The 19,866-nt window shown below is 47.8% G+C and overlaps 1 protein-coding gene across 4 annotated transcripts in view; it reads left to right on the forward strand.

The window, feature by feature from the left end:
• The window catches only part of fl(2)d (Pre-mRNA-splicing regulator female-lethal(2)D), a 74,309-nt gene extending 67,573 nt beyond the window's left edge, over positions 1-6,736 (forward strand). For all 4 annotated transcript variants that reach the window (XM_089563105.1, XM_089563108.1, XM_089563104.1 and 1 more), the window contains exon 7: positions 6,048-6,736. In XM_089563105.1, the coding sequence (XP_089419231.1) occupies positions 6,048-6,669 (622 nt within the window). In that variant the 3' untranslated portion in view covers positions 6,670-6,736. The remainder of the gene's footprint in view (positions 1-6,047) is intronic.
• The last annotated feature ends 13,130 nt before the right edge of the window (positions 6,737-19,866 follow it).

A 19,866-nucleotide genomic window follows, 5' to 3' on the forward strand; every position in this document is an offset into this window, starting at 1 on the left:
TTTTATTCCGCGCGGTTATTCAGAAAAGTGGGGATTTAATGGCGTTCAAATGCAGAACTCACTCAGGACAAGAACTGCAAAGCATGACCAATCAGTTAGACAGGCAGAGCAGAATGGTGGAGCTAAGAATTAACATGCGGAAAACCAAAGTAATGTTCAACAGCCTAGCAAGGGAACTGCAGTTCGCAATTGGTAGCCAGGTGCTGGAAGTAGTAACAGAATATGTCTACTCAAGTAACACTTGTTGCTGGGCTACTTTACTTAGGGCAGGTAGTGACCACTGATCCGGATCATGAGAGGGAAATAACTAGAAGAATAAGAATGGGGTGGAGTGCATATGGCAGGTTCTCTCAGATCATGACTGGTAGCTTACCAATATCCCTGAAGAGAAAAGTATACAACAGCTGTATCCTACCGGTACTCGCCTATGGGGCAGAAACGTGGAGGCTAACAAAGAGGGTTCAGCTTAGGTTAAGGACAACGCAGCGAGCTATGGAAAGGAAAATGATAGGTGTAACGTTAAGAGATCGGAAGAGGGCGGAGTGGGTGAGGGAACGAACGCGGGTTAATGACATCTTAGTTGAAATCAAGAGGAAGAAGTGGGCTTGGGCAGGGCATGCAATGCAAAGGCAAGATAGCCGCTGGTCCTTAAGGGAGTGGATTCCAAGAGAAGGGAAGCGTGTCGGCAGAAAGCTAGGAGTTTGCGAGGACACGATGGAAGGAGCTGGCAAAGGACAGGGTCAAGTGGAGAGACGTGGGAGGGGTGTAGTCGGGCTGATGATGGCAATGAATGGCTGAAATATGTTGAATGATGAGGGCATATGTGGGGAGATGTTTTCCAGAAGTGGTAATTTTTGGTCGCTAGTTGAGGTGGTAGATAGTGCTACTGGAGCAGTGGCTGTGATGTGCACTGAAAGCAGTAGAGTGAAGCTCGGTTGGGAATACAGACAGAACTTGAGTCCCTGTGGTGGAAAGGCTAAAGTAATGTGCTGGCCTCCGTGCTTCCTGGTGGGTGATGGGGATGGTGCCCTGGACTTTGCAGAAGATGAAGTGCAGATTCCACAAGCTGTGCCCCGCAGCGTGCCTGTGTCAGCCTCTTGCGAATCCCCGAAACGTGGAGAGAGGGAAGAAAGTAACTGGCTCCCTCCCCTCTTTTGTGCCCCCCGTGAGATGAAATTGGGCCCACACCACAAGCACCAGGGTGCATGCCCTTGCGCAGTTGAGTGGGAAGTGTGAGGTGGGCTTCACATGGGTTTCTTAATGCAGCACTGAGCTGTCCAGTTCTCCTGCCATGATTCGGGAATCGATCAGGGCTGTCTTTCAGTGCCAACTCAGGCCAGATAGCGAGAGCTACTGGCTGGCTGCTCACAAATACTACCCTAGATGGCGCATTCACTGTTGGGGTAATCATTTCTGTCTGTGAGTTCACTATGCGCTCTGCTCAGCTGTGCATGCTCGTGGTACAAAGCTTTAATCAGGTTTAGTTTGAAACAGCCATACAATTTCGTTATGTTGAAAGTGTGGAAAAATTGACTGCATTATTCTGAAGCTGGGGATACACGGTGCTCTGCGGACTCAAGGTTACGAAAACTAAAGTACTTCGTTACATTGAGGATTTCATTACTCTACAGTTCATTACATGCAGGTGTAATTGTGTACTGGGCACAACTATTTGTGTTGAAGAAAGCACTGGTGTGACACCTGGTGCAAACGATAGGAGTTGTCAGGGACAGAAATTGAAGAAATTTTGCTCGGTTATACCTGTAATTATGTGCCAGTGGCATTGTTGCACTTTTTCGTGCAATGCTTCTGTGATGTTCCTGTTTCATAAACGCATGTAGTTGAATGTTTCCCTCTGAATGAGTGGCGTCAGTCTTGAAGTACTGTTCGTGCGTACACCTTTGTTTTGTGATGGTGGCAGGTGCTATTCTACGACTGCTTTGCAACGCCAGCCCCCACCCAGGGTGGGTTAGTATCCACTGGAGTGAGCTGCATCGGTTGGCTCAGTGGTTATGGCGCTCGGCTGCTGACCCAAAGACGCGGGTGCGATCCCAGTTGTGGCGGTCCAGTTTCCATGGTGGCGAACTGCTAGAGGCCCCTGTACTGTGCGATGTCAGTGCACGTTAAGGAATCCCAGGTGGTCGAAATTTCCGGAGCCCTCCACTACGGCGTGTCCCCCATGGCCCGAGTCGCTTGGGGACGTCAAGCCCCCTCAGTTGGTAAAGAGGAGGTGATGTTCAGGAGGTGGTCGCTGATGAGTTCTTACTCCCATGACACACACTGGGCTCGTCATGCAGCGCCTTACTTTCTGAAGCTGGCACCCTGGTCTCCTTTTGGTCAGAGGGGAATCCCCCAGGGTGCAGTAGATTTGTGAGAAGGGAGCAGTCACTCGCTGGCATCATCCACCCGAGCCCAGCCGGCGAGTGAGTGCTCCCTTGTTGGCCTTGTCTTGTTTACACTTCACAAGTTTGTGAAACTCCCACTTATTATCGGCAATAAATTCAGCACAGCTAATTTTTCCCTTGTACAGGTACTGTGACCCCCGTGCTTTTATGGTTTTCTGGGATGGTGAGGGCACTTCACTGAACTTATTTCTTTTGGGGCAGAAATTTATTATAGTAAATGAAAACAAAGTCTGTCTCAAGAAGGATGTTGTTTTAGCCCAATCAGACTGTTAAAGCTCATGAAGGGAAAAAGTTTATTTTTAGAAAATGCACCAAGTATACTTCCGATGCCAGATGTCATAATGTAATTTTGTTCAGCGCAAATCAAATTTTGTTGCTATGCACATAATGACAGGAGCTGTGCAGGGAACTAAAATACCATCAACTGTCGCTGTGTAACAGTCCACTGACCAAAAACAATCCTTTTCATAAAGGCATCTATTGAGAACTGGGGAAACACATTGTATGATGTTACTTGTAGTGGTTCATCACACAGCTAGGTATACAAGGAATGGCTGTTTGAATAGAAAAACATTGGCAGGGATTTAGTTATGATTGCTCTCATAGGAAGGAATGGCAAAAAACCGAATTTTTGAGAAGGAAGATTGGGACAAATGTCGTGTCCAGGGCCGTTAAAATCCACCATTTCTGTAGCTGAGCTTCTTCGTACTTTCATGTGGCAGCGCACTTTTTTTTTGTTATTTGCGACATCTGTGTGATGGAAAGATTTCCAGATGCGCTGTTGTTTACTTGTCAGGCAAGCTTTGTGTGCTGACCATGTTTGATCCCTCGGAATGTCGAGCTTTCCCTTGTTGAAATGACCGTACAAACGAAACTGCAGTGTTGGCATCCTCACATAACCGTCTAATGTGTTCCAAGCACCTTACATTGATTAAGTACAGATGAGGTATGTGTGAACTGGAAAATGAACAAGAAAAAATAACTAGTAAAAAAATTAGGTTTTTATTTGGCTGGAAAAGTCTCAGTTTTGTGAGTTGCATAGGGAGTTGCATCTTTGGCTGTAGCTGTGTAACAGTGTTAAGCATAATTTGTGTTACAGTTGGTTGTCGTCATCTGCATTTTGGTAAAGCAAAATCTGAAAAATTTAGTTTTATTGAAAGTATTTGACGTCAAAAGAGATCACCAGCACGCACACAGGGCATGTCTTGCCGGTTGCAGTGTCCGTTGTGCAGTTTGTTGTTCACCATGTTTGCCGCATGTAGCACAAATGGACTGTGGCTGTCAAGGTGATGTCTATGTGCTGAACTGACTTGTTGAAGGAGAAGAGGAAAAGGGCTTTCCAGATGCATCTGACACTTAGCTTGATTGCGAGGAAGCGTTCTCTGGTAATGTTGTTTAGTGAAATGCGGTATTTGTTGTTGTGTCCAGATTCTTCGTTTGGGATAGTTGCAAGTTAGCGCCTGTCCTGTCCACTTCTGTGTCATCCGTGTCCTTTTTGCGCCATGTTTTCAAAGAACTGTTACCAACTAGTTACTGTTACATGTTCTTAGGGTTTATCAAAGTTACAGTACCACTTTTTTCGCTCGTCCTAGTTGAGTAATTAGTCGAGACAAATAAATTAACTTTTTAAATACAGCTTGAAATGTTCAGGCGTCAATAGGAAAGTTGTGGAGCTCCACAAATATTGTCCAACCCAGGCACTTCCAACGAGATAGACTTAGCGTGGCCGTTTTTATTCAGGAAAAATGAAAGTCCGCGGAGTTTATAAAATATCACGTGACAGCACGCTCCGTGCGCCCGGATGCACCGCGATTACAGCGCTCTCATCCGTTCTTTGTAAGGAACATCACTCGCTTCGTGCCTTTTGTGCTGCCCAAGACAGAGCTTCGTGTTGTGCTTGGTTCCAGTGAGTTCGGGCGGCAATTGGAAGAAGGTGCGGCTCCCGTTTTTCAGCGTATTTCACGCGAGGTTATCAGGCTTGTTATATGCGTCTTTGCTTGTTGGGATCTTGCTCCCAAATTCGAACTCATGAGATTGTGATCGTTCCTCTGCATGCATTCTGCTAACGTGAGAGCGCAATTATCGCTGCAGAAACGGGAGCTATGCCTTCCTTCAACTGCCGCCCGTACCCACTGGCGCTTATCTTGGAACCAAGCACATCGCGAAGCCCTATCTTGGGCAGCACGAAAGGCGCGAAGCGAGTGATGTTTTTTACAAAGCATGGATGAGAGCGGTGTAATCGTGGCTCATCCAGGTGCACAGAGTGTGCTGTCACGTGGCATTTCGTTTTTCCCGAATAAAACTGGCCATGCTAAGGCCTGCACTCCAAACACACTTGCGCCGCGCATCACCGCGCTCCAAACGTCCCGCGTGTCACCCAGAACCAGTCTGCACATGCGCGCGGCGCCTCACGCGAGCAGCGCGAGCGTCGATGCTCCGATCTGTCTCTGCCAGATATTTGGCGTGCGGTGTGCGCACGCCACACGCGAGCACAGAGTGAGCGAGTGTCGATGGCGCTGCGGGTTTTCCAAGTTCTGAGATACAGCATGACAGTGAAAAGGTGTGCTTAATTATTTGTGTACCAAATACATTCCACACGTTTTAAAATCATTTAATTACGCGAATTACTGCCTCTCACCACTCTTGGCAGTCGAACTGCTTCTAGCAACATCAACACAGACGCGAGCCAGTTCCCGGATAATGGAGATGTGTACCTCTCTCGACGCCTGACGCGGCGCAGCAGTCAGCGCGCCAGCGCGTGGCGCAACGCCTCGGAAGTGGGATTGGAGTCAAGCCTTTAGTCTATCTCGTTGGAAGTGCCTGGGTTGGACAATATTTGTGAAGCACCACAACTTTTCTATTGATGACTGAACGTTTCAAGCTATATTTAGCAAGTTAATTTATTTTTTGCAACTAATTATTCAAATAGGAGGAGCGAAAAAAAATGGTACTGTAACTTTAGATAAACCCTAACAACATCCACTTGAGTTCAGTTCTGAAGAACGCTTAGTTTTTTAAAAAATCTTGGTCCAAGTTATCTGGGACACCCTGTGTGTGTGTGTTTATATATATTTGGGAGAGAGTTAAAAAAAAAAGGGGGGTCAATCAGATTTGTTTATTACCATTATGAGCACAATTTCTTTCCTTTAGCTAGTGCCTCCATCTGTCGCTCCCTTCTCTTGGTGAGAGGTGCACTTCTGATGTCATTCGTTTTTTGCTTAACATATTCATGCTTGTAGCAGTTCCAGTTGATTCTGCTCCACGCATAGTATCCTCAGCAGGCATTATGAGATTCTTAACCCCAAACATAGGTTATACACTTGTTTGTTAGTGCACGCTGAATTTGTGACTCATGTGCGAAGTCAAATATGTGCATGCATAAGGTACCACTGCGAAGAGGGGTTGACAGTTTTTTGGTGACAGCATTTTCATTAATTGGTTGACATGTTCACCTGACTTTATACACTGGTGTAGCACAGGTGGAGGAAAACTGCAGGGTCTTAAAGAGGCCAGTTAATGGGCTGTTGTTGTTTGCACAACTGCGTACCAAGTGACCCAGCTGTATTAGGTTTCCTCCCCCCCCCCCCCCCCCGTGTGTGGTGAGTAGTGCCAGTGCTGGAGCGTTGCCCTCTCCTGCTGCAGCAACACGGGCAAGCGGCTGATGGCCAAGTGCCGGCTGCTCTACCAGGAGAATGAGGAGCTGGGCAAGATGATCTCGTCGGGCCGCATGGCCAAGCTGGAGGGGGACCTGGCCCTGCAGCGCAACTTCAGCGAGGAGATGAAGAAGAGCCAGACGGAGCAGGACGAGTTCCTGCTGGAGCTGGACGAGGAGGTGGAGGGCATGCAGAGCACCATCTACCTGCTGCAGCAGCAGCTGCGCGAGGCCAAGGAGCAGCTGAGCCGGCTGCAGGCAGACCGGCGGCTGGCCAACGGCGCCGAGCCGCCCATGCTCAACGGACACCCCGCGGCCGACGCAGCGCCGCCCCCAGCCGTCGCCGCCACCGCCACCAGTGCTAAGGGCGGCAAGCGGGCCACGTCGAGGGCGGCGCGGGCGGCGCCCCGGCGAAGCGCCGCTGCGCCGCGGACACGAAAGCGTGCGCGAGAGCAGGGCGATGGGGGCCCCGATGCCAAGGCACTCGAGATTGACGCAGACACCGAGGTGCAGGTCGCGCAGACGCTCGCCTACCTGTTCGTCGCCAACAAGGAGCGGCAGCAAGACGGCTCCTCAGATTCAGCCGCTGCCGAGGACGCGCAGGACCTGTGACGGGCCAGTGTGTGATTGTGACTGTTTTGGGGGGGGGGCTTGAATAAACTGCTGCTTGCACCCCTTCCTCACATTCATTCTTATATCCACACAGCTAGACAACAAAGCCCCAACTTTCATCCAAGGGTATTGCCGTGCTTTGCGCATGCATACAGTGATGTGATTGCTGCGCTGAAGGGCAATGCGTGCTGCTACGTTGTGACAAAATATGAATAATATGCGTCAAAGCTCCGAATTTACTTGGGAACACAATTCTGCTTCGTGAACATATGCATTAGCGAAATAGGCAGGCGGGGATTTACTCTGGTCATCCCGTGGTGAGAAACATTCAACAGCGACGGTCTTGATTGGTCAAGAGGGGAAACTGCACACTGCCACGAAGCTCTCAGTGGGCGTCATTTTTGGGGCTCGCTACATTGCCCTATCAAAAAGAGGCGGACTCATGTTGAACTGTCTCCCTGCTGTGTGGTTCCTCTTCTGAAGTGCTTGTGTAACGGCATGCAACTTCAGGTCTGCATCGAAGCTTCTTCGCCTTGAGTAAAATCACACGAAGCCATACGGATTCACTGCCTGATACGTGGTTACAGCTCTAAAAAACGCAGCGAGGAGATACCATGTGTGTCCCATCATTATCTTTTCGCTGTCCCTTTTGTGTTTTAGTACTAGTGAATCAAAAGAACTAGCCCGTGTCTCTTCTTTAGCCATGTGGATGTGATGCTGAAATCGGAACTTTGGAGAATGTCGCCAGACTGGACGCAGTGCTGGCTATTATTCTAGCCATAGGATAGCATTTCGAAAAGTTTTAGCATAGCATGTTCCGCTACCATTAACCGCTTTCATGGTGAGCTATCTGTGCATGCGTAGATGGTCGCGAGGAGTGCAGTTGGGTCCCCGGCTCCTCCTCGCGGAGGCGGATCAAGGTAGCTGATCACCCTGGGCTAGATTGAGGGTGGGAAGATCGAACAAAGGGTGGCTGGCCAACCTCTTCAATGTATTTCAAATCTGTATATATTGTTGCCTAGTCACTGGAAAGGAGCCATCCGCAATTGGTTTTGCCCCCATAGAAGCATGCGAAATTACTAATGACGGAGAAGTGGAGTTCAGTGCTCTGCTGTTGTGCCCAACTTTGTTTATGAATTACAGTTATGAATTATATTACAGTTAGGCACCTGAAAACTGAGTAAATATATGGATGTTGTTATTTGTGCTCCGTTATTTGTGTCTGTCTGCAAGCTGTAGATGTTTTTATAAAATTTTTCAAAGTCTGCCCAAAGAACTTTTTTATCTAGTCTGCGGGTCGTTATATCAATAACCGCTTGCAGCAGAGTGGCAGTAATTAAGAGTGATCATCTATGCAAACAGACCTGCTTTTATGTATATGTCTTTTCGATAGGGGTGTGCGAATATCAAATTTTACGAATCGAATACGAATACTTAGTTCCGAATATCGAATCGAATATCGAATAATCAAGGACAGACGCATTTAATCACTACAAAACATTTATTTGGGTACCCAAGAACATCACGGTTCAACTATCGATGATTAAATGAACACAAAAGGTGTGTATGGCTGCACAAAAAGTATCAAAGTCTCGAACATTATTCATAGAAGAGTGGAAATATCAGAGAAGACACAGCATTGATTAAGGCTAGCTTACCATCAGCACAAAAGCGCGTTGCTGGGATGACGTAAAAGGTTGTCGTGAAGGAAAACCATGGTCAGACAGAAGTAGTTCCCTTCTAACTGAAACGACTCCTCCAGCTTCAGAAAATGCCCTCTCACTTGGCACTGACCTGGCACGTATTGCGAGGTCCTTCGGGCACAGCTCTGACTATACCAGCTTCCCACGCATAGCCACAAAAAAGCTCACCAGCGCAGTCAGCTACGGCATGGCCATTGGAGGAAGGAAGAATTTTCATTCCGTGTAGGCGCTGCCACGTTGTTATATATCGGTCGATAGGGCTTGCGGACGCCGGTGCTCACAATGAATATTCGGCTAGATACGAATATTCGCGTCGGGTCGAATATTCGAAACAACACGAATACTAAAAATATAATTTTCGAATATTCGCACACCCCTACTTTTCAACAAAGATATATGATCGCACTAACTGCAAGAAAGCACAGAACAATGAAAACTTATGACAAACAGAAAAAAAAGTTCTATATTTCAAACTTCGCCCACGTGTTCTCCTTTATATCCAATTCTGAAATAATTAAAAACGTTGCATAATTTTGTTTGTTTAGTAACAATCCTAATGAAAAGCCTTGCGCAACGTTGAGCACACCATGCAGGTCTGAAGGGCCAATGTCATTTGTGAATTACGTACGGGTTTTCAATTATTGTAGGATGTTGTATGTAGTCCTTTGTTTCAGTGCATAAGATTAGCTATGAGAGCCACTGTAGTTCAGGACGCAGGATTATTTTTCACCTCCTGGGGTTCCATCGCACAGAACACCGATGTTTTTGGCATTTTGCTTCCACCAAAACGCAGTCAGATTGGATGCTCTGCTTAGTATACACACAAAGAGGTTAAAGTCAAATAAGCAAGCAACATATTTCAAAAAATAATTTTTAGCAAAATGAACAAATTGAAAAGGTCATGGGTTCATTAAAAAGAATTTGTTTCTGGGCTGCAATCGTTTATTCGACTGAATTGTCCACGCACGTCTTCACTCCTGTACACTTAGTTTCTTCCATGCAGACCTGGCTGTGCGTGCCATATACAATTCAGAGGATGCTTCTGTTGGCGACTTGGATAGCTGCCACGATTGAATGCCATGGGAGGCGCGCACTGTCATTGACTCTTCTTTTTTGAACTCTCGGAGGGCAACTTCTTTTACTTCCAGATGTATTAGACGCACACCTTTCAGTTTCATCTTTGGTTACAGGTGCGCAAAAAGAACACAAGGCAGAAAGACGGGACGAAGTGCCACTCGCAACTGATTTATTTGAAAAAAAACTTTCGTAAATATATGCCGTCTTACATGCAAAGAATACTGTCATCTTCAAAGTTGATATGATAGCTCTCAGCCTTGTACAAAGATATGGATGTGCCGCTGACGCACATGCTTCCTTTTTTGCTATAAAAAAGGCTTCGATTAGTTCCCTAGCTTTTGTGTCTTTGCTTTTTGACAGAATTCGTACACGGGAAAAACGTTCGAATCAGGGAACACAAAAGAAACGTTGAGCAAAATAAAGAAGGCCCAAATATGCCTAAGCATATAAGGTCCTTCTCGTCACGCCCTTGTGAGCCATGTTTTTTCGGTGTACGAATTCTGTCAAAAAGCAAGGCTACAAAAGCTAAAGAACTATTTGAAGCTTTTTTTATAGCAAAAAAAGGAATTCATGTGCGTCAGCGACACATGCATATCTTTGTACAAGGCTGTGAGCGATTTTTTCACCCGTTCGCTATCATATAAACTTTGAAGATGACAGTATTCCTTGCATGTCAGATGGCATATATTTGCGCGTGTTGCCTTCGAATAAATCAGTTTTGAGTGGCGCTTCGTCCCGTCTTTCTGCCTTGTGTTCTGTCTTTTTTTGCGCCTGTAACCAAAGATGAACAGTTACCAACTTGCCCAGCGAGACGCTCTTTTAACCTTTCAGTTTCTTCAATAAAACACAAAGTCTCCGGCTGCCCGAATTGCACTTTTGGGGTTTGTTCTTGGGTTGTTGAGCATTGCTTGGTGCTTGACCAGTCCTCCAACACCGTCGCATGCGTTCTTCCTGTGTCCGGTTCCTGAGAATATGCATTGGCTCTTTCCAAACTCAGAAATGACTGGCTCCATCACTGACATATGTCATCTTGGAGCACACCGGCAGGTTGTCGTACTCTCTCTCTTCAGAGCCAAGCAGGTGTGAGCGGAGTCGTCGCTCAAATCGTCACTAACAATCGTGAAACTGTTCGTAGATTTTCTTGTTGTGACCACACATCTAAATACTGGCGCTTGTTTCTTTTGCCACTGGTATGCCTGAAGCTCGTCAGGAATCACGACAGTCCAATTTTCGGCAAAATCGAGTGGAATACAATGCTCCCACGCTGTGAGCATTGCTTTTCCTCGTAGATTGCTTTACCTCGAGTTTTCCTTGTGTGGTTGTGCACGATCCATCTTGCCGCTAACACTCGAAGATGGTTAAGAAAAGCGTAAGCTCCCAAAGCCTTTTTCACAATGTCGCCAAAAATATTTCTTTGTCTTCGGGCGGGGATATGAAGTTCCTCCAATGTCAGAGACCTGCCTTTTAGACACCGATTGCATTCGCCGAACAGTCATTGCGTTGATGACGGAGTGCAAATGAATGCTGGCTGAATGACACACGCACACATCATGCTGCGGCTAGCATTTTGCCCATCGAGGTCTCGAGGTGTGAAATTTTGATAGGCCAATGCCAGAATCAGGATGGTCATCTTTGTATAAGCAGAATGCCTCTCTAATTGATCTTGTCATGAAACGCTTCGTTACGAATGCTTTTTCTCCATCTGTCATAAAGGCGAGGACATCTTTTTTGTTAGGACTTTGTCCGGAGCATTGCGACTCGTCCTTCGTGTAGTACTCGCGCGCCGCAGATGTGCTCTCGGGGCTCACCTTACGCCTTTGTGAGAGGATCCGGTCTGTACCACACGCCGTGGTTTTCTTTTGAGTTTCCTGGACTTGTTGATCAGGTATGTCGATGCTTCGAGAATAAGCTTCACGAATAATCTCATTTTTTGCCAGTGTTGATGGCAGGAGACGTTGACACCATTCCCGGGGTGCCGTAGATGCTGCATAGGCTTGCCCAAAGCTTTCGGTCCACTGCGCGCACAAGGAGCACCTTTCTCGGCAGAACTTACCCATGTATAACCTTCACTCTAGGTCCTGCATATCTTGCAGCGAATGTTTTCGGCAGGGTGTCAAACCGGAATTTTTTCGGGTTCGGTTCGGGTTCACGCTTTTCGGGTTCGGCTCCGGAGACGCATTTCGTTCCGGTTTGAAACGGTTCGATCCGGCCCGAACTGGTTCAAATGGGTTCGGAGAAAAGATCGGTGCTATTTTTCACTGCATTTTTAATACTGTGTTTCCTTTCTCGTCGCATTCGATTATAAAGGTCAGAGATGCAAGAAGATGAAGAAACACAGAAAGATGGGCCCCCTGTATAAGAAATAAACTTCATTAAAACTTCCTGTTGGGCAAGTTGGTAGTTCATCTTGATGTAAAAGGGGTTTATAGCGCAAACAAAGACACGGACAAGAGAGACGAAACACACACACAAGCGCTGTCAACTGGATTTATTCGTCGAAAGCCACACCTTTTATAGGCCGAAGAATCGGGACGGAAACGATGACAAAAAAACAAGGGTTGTGACAGAGCCATCAAATCGCGAGCGCATCCCCGGGTAGGCAAGGGCATCACACTTCTGTTTATTTTCCCATCAAATACACAGGTGGCTGCATTAACAAATCCAATCTCGGCCTGGAACACAGATAAAGAAGGTTCGCTGATGCACTCGCTGCCAAGTGTCTGTTATGTGGTAGGCTTTTCTGGCCCATTTCGGAGCACCAGGAGCGAAAAGCACAACTCTACCACTTTATGCACCACTCGTTTTATTAAATGAACTGCCGTTGATATAAACGCTAGGCAAGTTTGACGTAAGTGGTTTATAATTCTCATTCGAAGCCATATTGCCATGAAATACTTTTTAAATGGGGTAGAATTCTAAACGCCTTTAGCCAGACGTATCGGAGTCACGCGAAACAGCAATGTTCCCATTTTTTTTGCTTATTAAAAAACATCACCGTCATCATCATCCTGACTACGACCACTGCAGTGCAAAGGCCTTTCCCATGCCTCTCCAATTAAAGGGGTAGAGACATCAAATTCCAAGGTTGTACAAAAGACTGCCATACGTTTCCTTTGTATGTGAGGACCATAAGAGCGAAGTATTAAATTTAAGGGAGGTCTAGAACATATTTTAATTTCATTTTAAAGTTTGTGAAAATGCTCACTCTTGAAGTCTGAGCCATCGCTAGTGCATCAATGTGACATAGGAACAGAGAAGAAAACACAAGCAAGTATTTCCTACGTCATTGCACAGTTTTCTGACGTACGGGACCAAGTTTTGCGGTTTCGCGGCCTAGCAACCTTGGTTACGAGTGCTCACGAGTCTTTTTTTTTTTTTTTTTCTGCTCGCTCGCGAGTGCGATGGTGCTTTACGCCTGGCGTTGCCGCAGGCGATGTCGTTGCCGAAAGATCCACTTTTGCAGAGGCATATTGCCCGTGCTCTAATGTAGGAAGCATTCTCTAGTATATCATGGATGTTATGTATTTTCTTGTGCGAACGTGAAGTACGCCGAGCATGCCGGCCAGCCTGGATCCCGTCTGCCGGCGTCATAAACAGGAGCTAAAGTGTGTTCTTGACGTAAATAATAAACCCTGGGATAAGAAATGTGAAAAATGTGTCATTTTTGAGGATCGCTGACGAATACTGAACTGCTGGCAAAGGTAACGACTGTGATACGAGCAAACTTTTTGCCACAACCGCCTCTCAGCTGCCGCTGGCCCGACGTTGCGGTCCGGCTCGCCTGGCGCCCGCTCGCTTCGCTGCTGAAGACGTCGTGGAGATTTACCATACTATTATTTTATTGTGAGATGATGCTGTTGACAGTAAAGCGACGTGTAGAGTAGGCCTTTTATTATAGCACAGGCGACTTCCGAAGCGCCGGCCGCTGCGACTTCGATGCGGAAGAGGCTATAGGCCTAGCGACGACCACGGCAACCAGGCAGCAGAAGAGCTCGTCGCCCGGAGCGCCCGCGAGCGATGCCGTAGCCGAAAGCTCGAAACATAAGCAGGCATGCTTTGTCGCTGCTCGAGCAGTCTTTCTGAGGGCCTGCTGTACGGCGGCGAAGTGCGACACCGGTTGCGGGCGGAGCTTGGGTAGAGCGGCGCAGCGATGCTCACCGCTCCGTGTCCCTGCTTGCAGTGGGGCGGCAGTTCGCAAGCGACGATCAATGCGGCGCGTCGGCCAAGTGGCCATATGGCTTGATGAATGTTGCTGCGCGTGCACTTGATTGCACTTCGCGCTCTGAGCTCGCTACTTGTTTTTGGTCGGCGAATGTTTTCGCTCGGCCACCGATATGCCCAAGGCACGTCGGCCAACGGGTCTCGTTTTGGTCGGCGGCGCACTAGGACGACGCTTGGACGTTGGGGCGTCGTCGTCGTCGGTGCAGTGTGACTGGCTAGTCGGGGAACGACCAGGTTGGCCGACGCGACCGTCGGCGTCGCTGTCGCGTCGACCTCGGGGTCCCGTCGGCCTAGTGGGAACGCGCCTGAACTGCGCGCTGGTCCCAGGCTGCCCTAGTCGTCGCTAGGCCTAGGTGGTCTCGCTTCCGCAGTTGACGGCGCTTTGGAAGTCGACTGTGCTATAATAAAAGGCCTACTCTTCACATCGCTTTAGTGCGAACTCGTCCCATAATAGAAGATAAGTTCGATTTCCACGACGCCTTCATCAACGGAGCTAGCAGACGAGCAGCGCGCACGAAGAAGCAGCGTCGAGCTGTCGGGATGGGACAACGTCGGCGTGAGGTTGGCGCTGTTGTCGGCAGAGTGTGACACACTGGTCGGTCGACGGCTGCTATCTCGGCGACGCGACGGCGATGCGCTCGTCAGGCGACGACCGGTGCTCGGTCGGCGTCTGCGCAGTGTGACAGACGCGCCGACGGCACGAAAATCGCTGCCGCCGACCATCGCCAGACTGAAATCGGCCGATCGTCGGCGTAGTGTGAACGCGCCTTTACCATTTGACGTTGCCTACACGCTCGGCGTTCGCTGGCACAATCTGAGCTGCGTCGGGCCTGACGCCTGCCTCCTCTTCGGAATCGCTGGCCAGCGGATCAAAAATGAAGTGGTTGTCGGGGTTCGAACGCGGCGTCTTCTTCCTCGTCTGCGTAATCCCGCGATTGCTCATAATCGGTGTCTTCGCCGAAATAAAACTCTTCTTTCCGACTCGGAGCTGTTCGACTTGCCCTCCGCCCGGCTCTCGGTGTTTACGCGCACCACGTGCGTGTCAAGCAGACGACATGCCTACACGACGTCACGGCTTTCCGGACCCACGTGACAACGCGTTGTCTGGTTTTTGACGTCATGAAAGAGCCTGGCAAAACCTGATTAAAACTTCCTGTTGGGCGAGTTGGTAGTTCATATTGAATTAGAAATATTATAGCGCAAACAAAGACACGGACAAAAAGAGAGGAAACACACACACACAAGCGCTAACTGTCAACTGAATTTATTCGGTGAAAGCCACACCTTTTATAGGCCGAAGGATCGTGAGAGAAAAAATGACAAAAAACAACAAAAAACGAAACAAAACAAGGGTTGAGTCAGAGCCATCAAATCGCGAGCGCATGCGCGGGTAGACAAGGGCATCACACTTCGGTTTATCTTCCATCTAAGTAGCTGCATTAAAATAGTCAATCTCAGCCTCAATCTCAGATGTTTTAGATACTTTTAATAAACACGGTCTTGGTTTGTCTTTTACCCATGAACTGCCCGAAGTTTCGGTTTTACAGTTTTTAGACCTTAAATTAACGTTCTGTGAAGGACACGTCTGCTGGGGCTATTACCCACGAGCAAAGAAGGAGTTGTTGCCGTATGACTCGGCGCACTCCAAGACTATCAAGAGAGGAATAGCGTCGCTATGCTTGGAATCTTCTCTCCAAAAATCGTGCCCACATCAGATGTTCCAGAGCTTTAATTATCAGATAAGCCGGCTTGTGGCTGCAGGGTTTCCCTGGTCGGTTCTGACAGCAGTCTCTGAGGCCATCCTTCAGAAGTTCAAACGTGGAACGAGACAAAAAACAGCTGATGCTCTTCAAAAGGCCCCTAGGCCAGAAGTTGTGCCTTACCTCCACGAAATCTCGCACAACCTCAAAAAAGTTGCTGGCAGGCATGGAGTACCAGTTTTGTTCTCGGCTCCCAACAAGTTGGGAAAGCTCTGTCCGCGCATTTGCAGTGCAAAAAAGCGCGAGTGCCTGAAAAAGCATCAGAAGCCGTTTTTAAGGTGTTCCACTGGAGTGGTTTATTCCATTCCCCTTTCTTGTGGAAAGTTTTATGTAGGCCAAACTGGACGTTGTGTCAACGACCGTCTAGGGGAACACGCCCTAAATTTAGAAAATAAAAGCGATAAATACAAGCATCTTGTTGCACATGTAAGTAAGTGTGGAGCATGCGTGGCCCGGTTTGAGGAGACAAAGGTTCTTGGCAAAAGTAAAGACAGGACAGCACGGATAAGCCTAGAAGCCTACCACATACAGAAACTTGGCAGCGAGTGCATCAGCGAACCTTCTTTATCTCTGTTCCAGGCTGAGATTGACTATTTTAATGCAGCTACTTAGATGGAAGATAAACCGAAGTGTGATGCCCTTGTCTACCCGCGCATGCGATCGCGATTTGATGGCTCTGACTAAACCCTTGTTTTGTTTTGTTTTTTGTTTTGTTTTCTTGTCATTTTTTCTCTCACGATCCTTCGGCTTATAAAAGGTGTGGCTTTCACCGAATAAATTCAGTTGACAGTTAGCGCTTGTGTGTGTGTTTCCTCTCTTTTTGTCCGTGTCTTTGTTTGCGCTATAATATTTCTAATTCAATATGGCAAAACCTGGCAACTACGAATTGAAACCGAAACTGCTGGGTACAAATAATACGATTATTAATTATATAATGCGAGTTCATGCTTCTAAGATGGTGTTCCATGCTCACTGAATCGCTACGCATTATTTACAACCCAGAGATACAACACAAAAATTTGGTGTCTCTACCCCTTTAACCCTATCCTTTGCCAGTTGCGGCCACCGTATCCCCGCAAACTCTTTAATCTCATCCGCCCACCTAACCTTCTGCCGCCCCCTGCTGCGTTTGTCTTCTCGTGGAATCCACGCCGTTACCCTTGAGGACCACCGGTTATCTTGCCTTCGCATTACATGCCCTGCCGAAGCCCATTTCCTCTTGATTTTGACTAAGATGTGATTAACCCGCGTTTGCTCCCCCACCCACTCCGCCCGCTTCCGATCTCTTAACGTTACACCTATCATTTTTATTTTCGTGGCTCGCTGCGTTGTCCTTAACGTATGTTGAACTCTCTTTGTTAGCCTCCACGTTTCTGTCCCATAGGTGAGTACGGTAAGATACAGCTGTATACTTTCCTCTTGAGGGATATCAGCAAATTGCCGTTCGTGATCTGAGAGTACCTGCCATACGCGCTCCAACCCATTCTTATTCTTCTAGTTATTTCCCTCTCATGGTCCGGATCAGCGGTCACTGCCTGGACTAAGTAGACATTTTCTCTTACTCGCTACAAATTACGAACTGCGGTACTTTTGTGGGACTGTTGAGCATTACTTTGGTTTTCTGCATGGTAATTTTTCTGCTCTGCTTTTCTAATTCATTGATTATGCTTTGCATTTCTTGCCCTGAGTGACTAAGCAAGGCAATGCCATCAGCGAATCGCAAATTACTTACGTTTTCTCCATGAACTCATCCCCAACTGTTCCCATTTCAGGCATCGGAATACTACTTGTAAACGGGCGGTGAATAGCATTGGCGAGGTCGTGTCTCCCTGCCCGACACCTTTCCTTATTGGAATTTTATTGCTGACTCTATGGAGGACTACGGTAACGCTCACGCCCAAAGCTGCTTCTTAGGTAGTTTCTAAGACGCTGTCGACAAAGACGCAAGCACGTGCGCTCAGATCGAAGTCGAATTCATGACGGTTACTATTTTTATCATACAATATCCAGTAATTATTTTCTGTTAGGACTTTATTTTATGGTTTAAAACAATAAAATGCAAAACTTTTTTCTTGACCTATAATTATGACGTACTGAGGTGCTTCTAATAAATTTTAAAGAAAATCGGAAACGGTTTCTTCAATCATATTTTATTGCAACAACTCTGTAGAGGTAGTCTCTGCGAGTATTCTAGTTTGATTCAGAAAGCTGCGCGTGGAACCAATAATTTACAAACAATTTTTCAAACTTGCAGCTCACAGCCGATTAGGGCGACACCTCACCGCGCGTTTTTAGCCGCCCCTACCACATGATGTAAACTGGGCAGCCTTGGCCATGGACTGGGTGACCCTTATCATTGGCTCTGCCCAATGACGTCACGCGCAATTTTTGCAATAATTCATTTGAAACTGAGCACTGATGCTGCTTGAAATACTATTTTATTGATCGCTTATTATTTTTTAAAACACACGTATTCAGAGGTAAGAATCCAGCGCATTTCTTGAAATTAATGTAGTACTTCCGGTGGAGAAGGAAATCCGTCTGCTTGCAAAAGCACGTGTTCTCGTCAAATCTTTGCACCCGCCTTTGCGAGTTTCTTAGCTGCGCCGACGAGTCGCTGCTGTCGTCGCCCTGTGGGTCTCGGTATGGCGTGTACTGAAAGGCTCGAAGCCCATCTCAGCGGTGGCTGCACGCAGCCGCGCTTCGAGCTCCGGATCCATGCCGTTCGAGCAGCAAGCAGGAGACACATGTGCGAAAACTTGGCCGGCGCGCCGCACCGATCGTCGTCAGAATGACTGCCAGCTATACTCGAGCAGCGACAAAGCATGCCTGCGTATGTTGGGAGCTTTCAGCAACGGCAGCGCTCGCAGGCTCTCCGAGCGACGAGCTCTGCTGCTGCCTGGCTGCCGTGGTCGTCGCTAGGCCTATAGCTCGTTTCGCGTCGAAGCCGCAGCGGCCAGCGCTTCGGAAGTCGCCTGCGTTATGATAAAAGGCCTACTCTACACATCGCTTTATGTAAGCAGCATCATTTCACAATAAAATAATAGTATGGTCAATTTCCGTGGCGTTTACAGCTAGCGGGCGCCAGGCGAGCCGGACCCCAACGTCAGGCCAGCGGCAGTTGCGAGGCGGTTGTGGCCAGAAATTTGCTCGTATCACAGTTGTTACCTTTACCAGCAGCTCAGTATTGGTCAGCGATCCTCAAAAATGACACATTTTCTACATTTCTTGTCCCAGGATTTATTATTTACATCAAGAACACTCTTTAGCTCATTTTTCATGACGCCGGCAGACGTGATACAGGCTGGTCGGCCGGCCGGCATGCGGCGTACTTGACGTTCGCACAAAACGGCCATTCTACCAGAACGCACAAAACGACCATTCTACCAGAGATAATGCTGCCTAGATTCGAGCAGCGACAACATGTCTGTTCAAAAGTGGATCTTTCGGCAACGACACCGACTGCGGCAACGCCGGGCGACGAACTGCGCGCTGGTCCCAGGCTGCCCTAGTTGTCGCTAGGCCTAACTGGTTTCGCATCGAAGCCGCGGCTGACGGCGCTTCGGAAGTCGCCTGCGCTATAGCAAAAGGTCTACTCTTCACACCGCTTTACTGCGAACTCGTCCAATAATAGAAGATATATTCGATTTCCACGACGCCTTCAGCAACGGAGCTAGCAGGCAGCAGGCGAAGCGCCGCAGCAGCACCAAAGCGGCTATGGGATGAAATTTGCTATAGGCTCCGTGCGCTGCAGTTTGGGGAGAGCGCGTGGCGCCACCTGGTTAACAGAGGGGGCAAAATGTGGATGCAACTCTCGTTCGGTTTGCAGACAGCGATAGTCAGCGGTAGCGATAGCATGAAAGGACATGGGGAGCTTTGTACATTATTTACAAAATGCCGTTGGCATTCATTTAATCAATGCTTTCAGGAAATAGCTGAAATAAAACTTCTTTAACTTTGGTATATATCTGAGGCTAAAAACAGCGCAAACAGGGTCGAAGCAGAGAGAGGGACAGGACGTTGACTATCAACCAAGTTTTATTGCACGTTCACCGGTTAAATACCTCTCGTTCGTGCAAAAAAGGAAGAAAAAAGAGAAAGAGGGAAGGCGTGATAGACGAAAAACCACGTGGCATGAGATTATGCATTCATACACAGATAATTAATTTCGCTGTCGCGAAGTGAAATCTAAGGGATGCTGACGCACTCTTCACCATTTTGCCGAATGTTGATGGCTTCTTCAATTTCTCACGTCCGTTGGTCTGGATAGGTAGATATGATTGTGGTGTTGCCAAGTTGGGGAGCACATTCATGCTCTCGGCAATGTCTTGCCAGTTCACTGCTGATGGCGCCTTTCAAAGATCTTTTATGCTCTTGCAGCCGTTCATTTAAACAGCGCCCTGTTCGGCCGATGTAGGTGTGCCCGCATGACAGTG

Source organism: Amblyomma mixtum, chromosome 10 (genome assembly GCF_055824585.1).
Source record: "Amblyomma mixtum isolate Tamu chromosome 10, ASM5582458v1, whole genome shotgun sequence".
Classification (NCBI taxonomy): Eukaryota; Metazoa; Arthropoda; class Arachnida; order Ixodida; family Ixodidae; genus Amblyomma; species Amblyomma mixtum.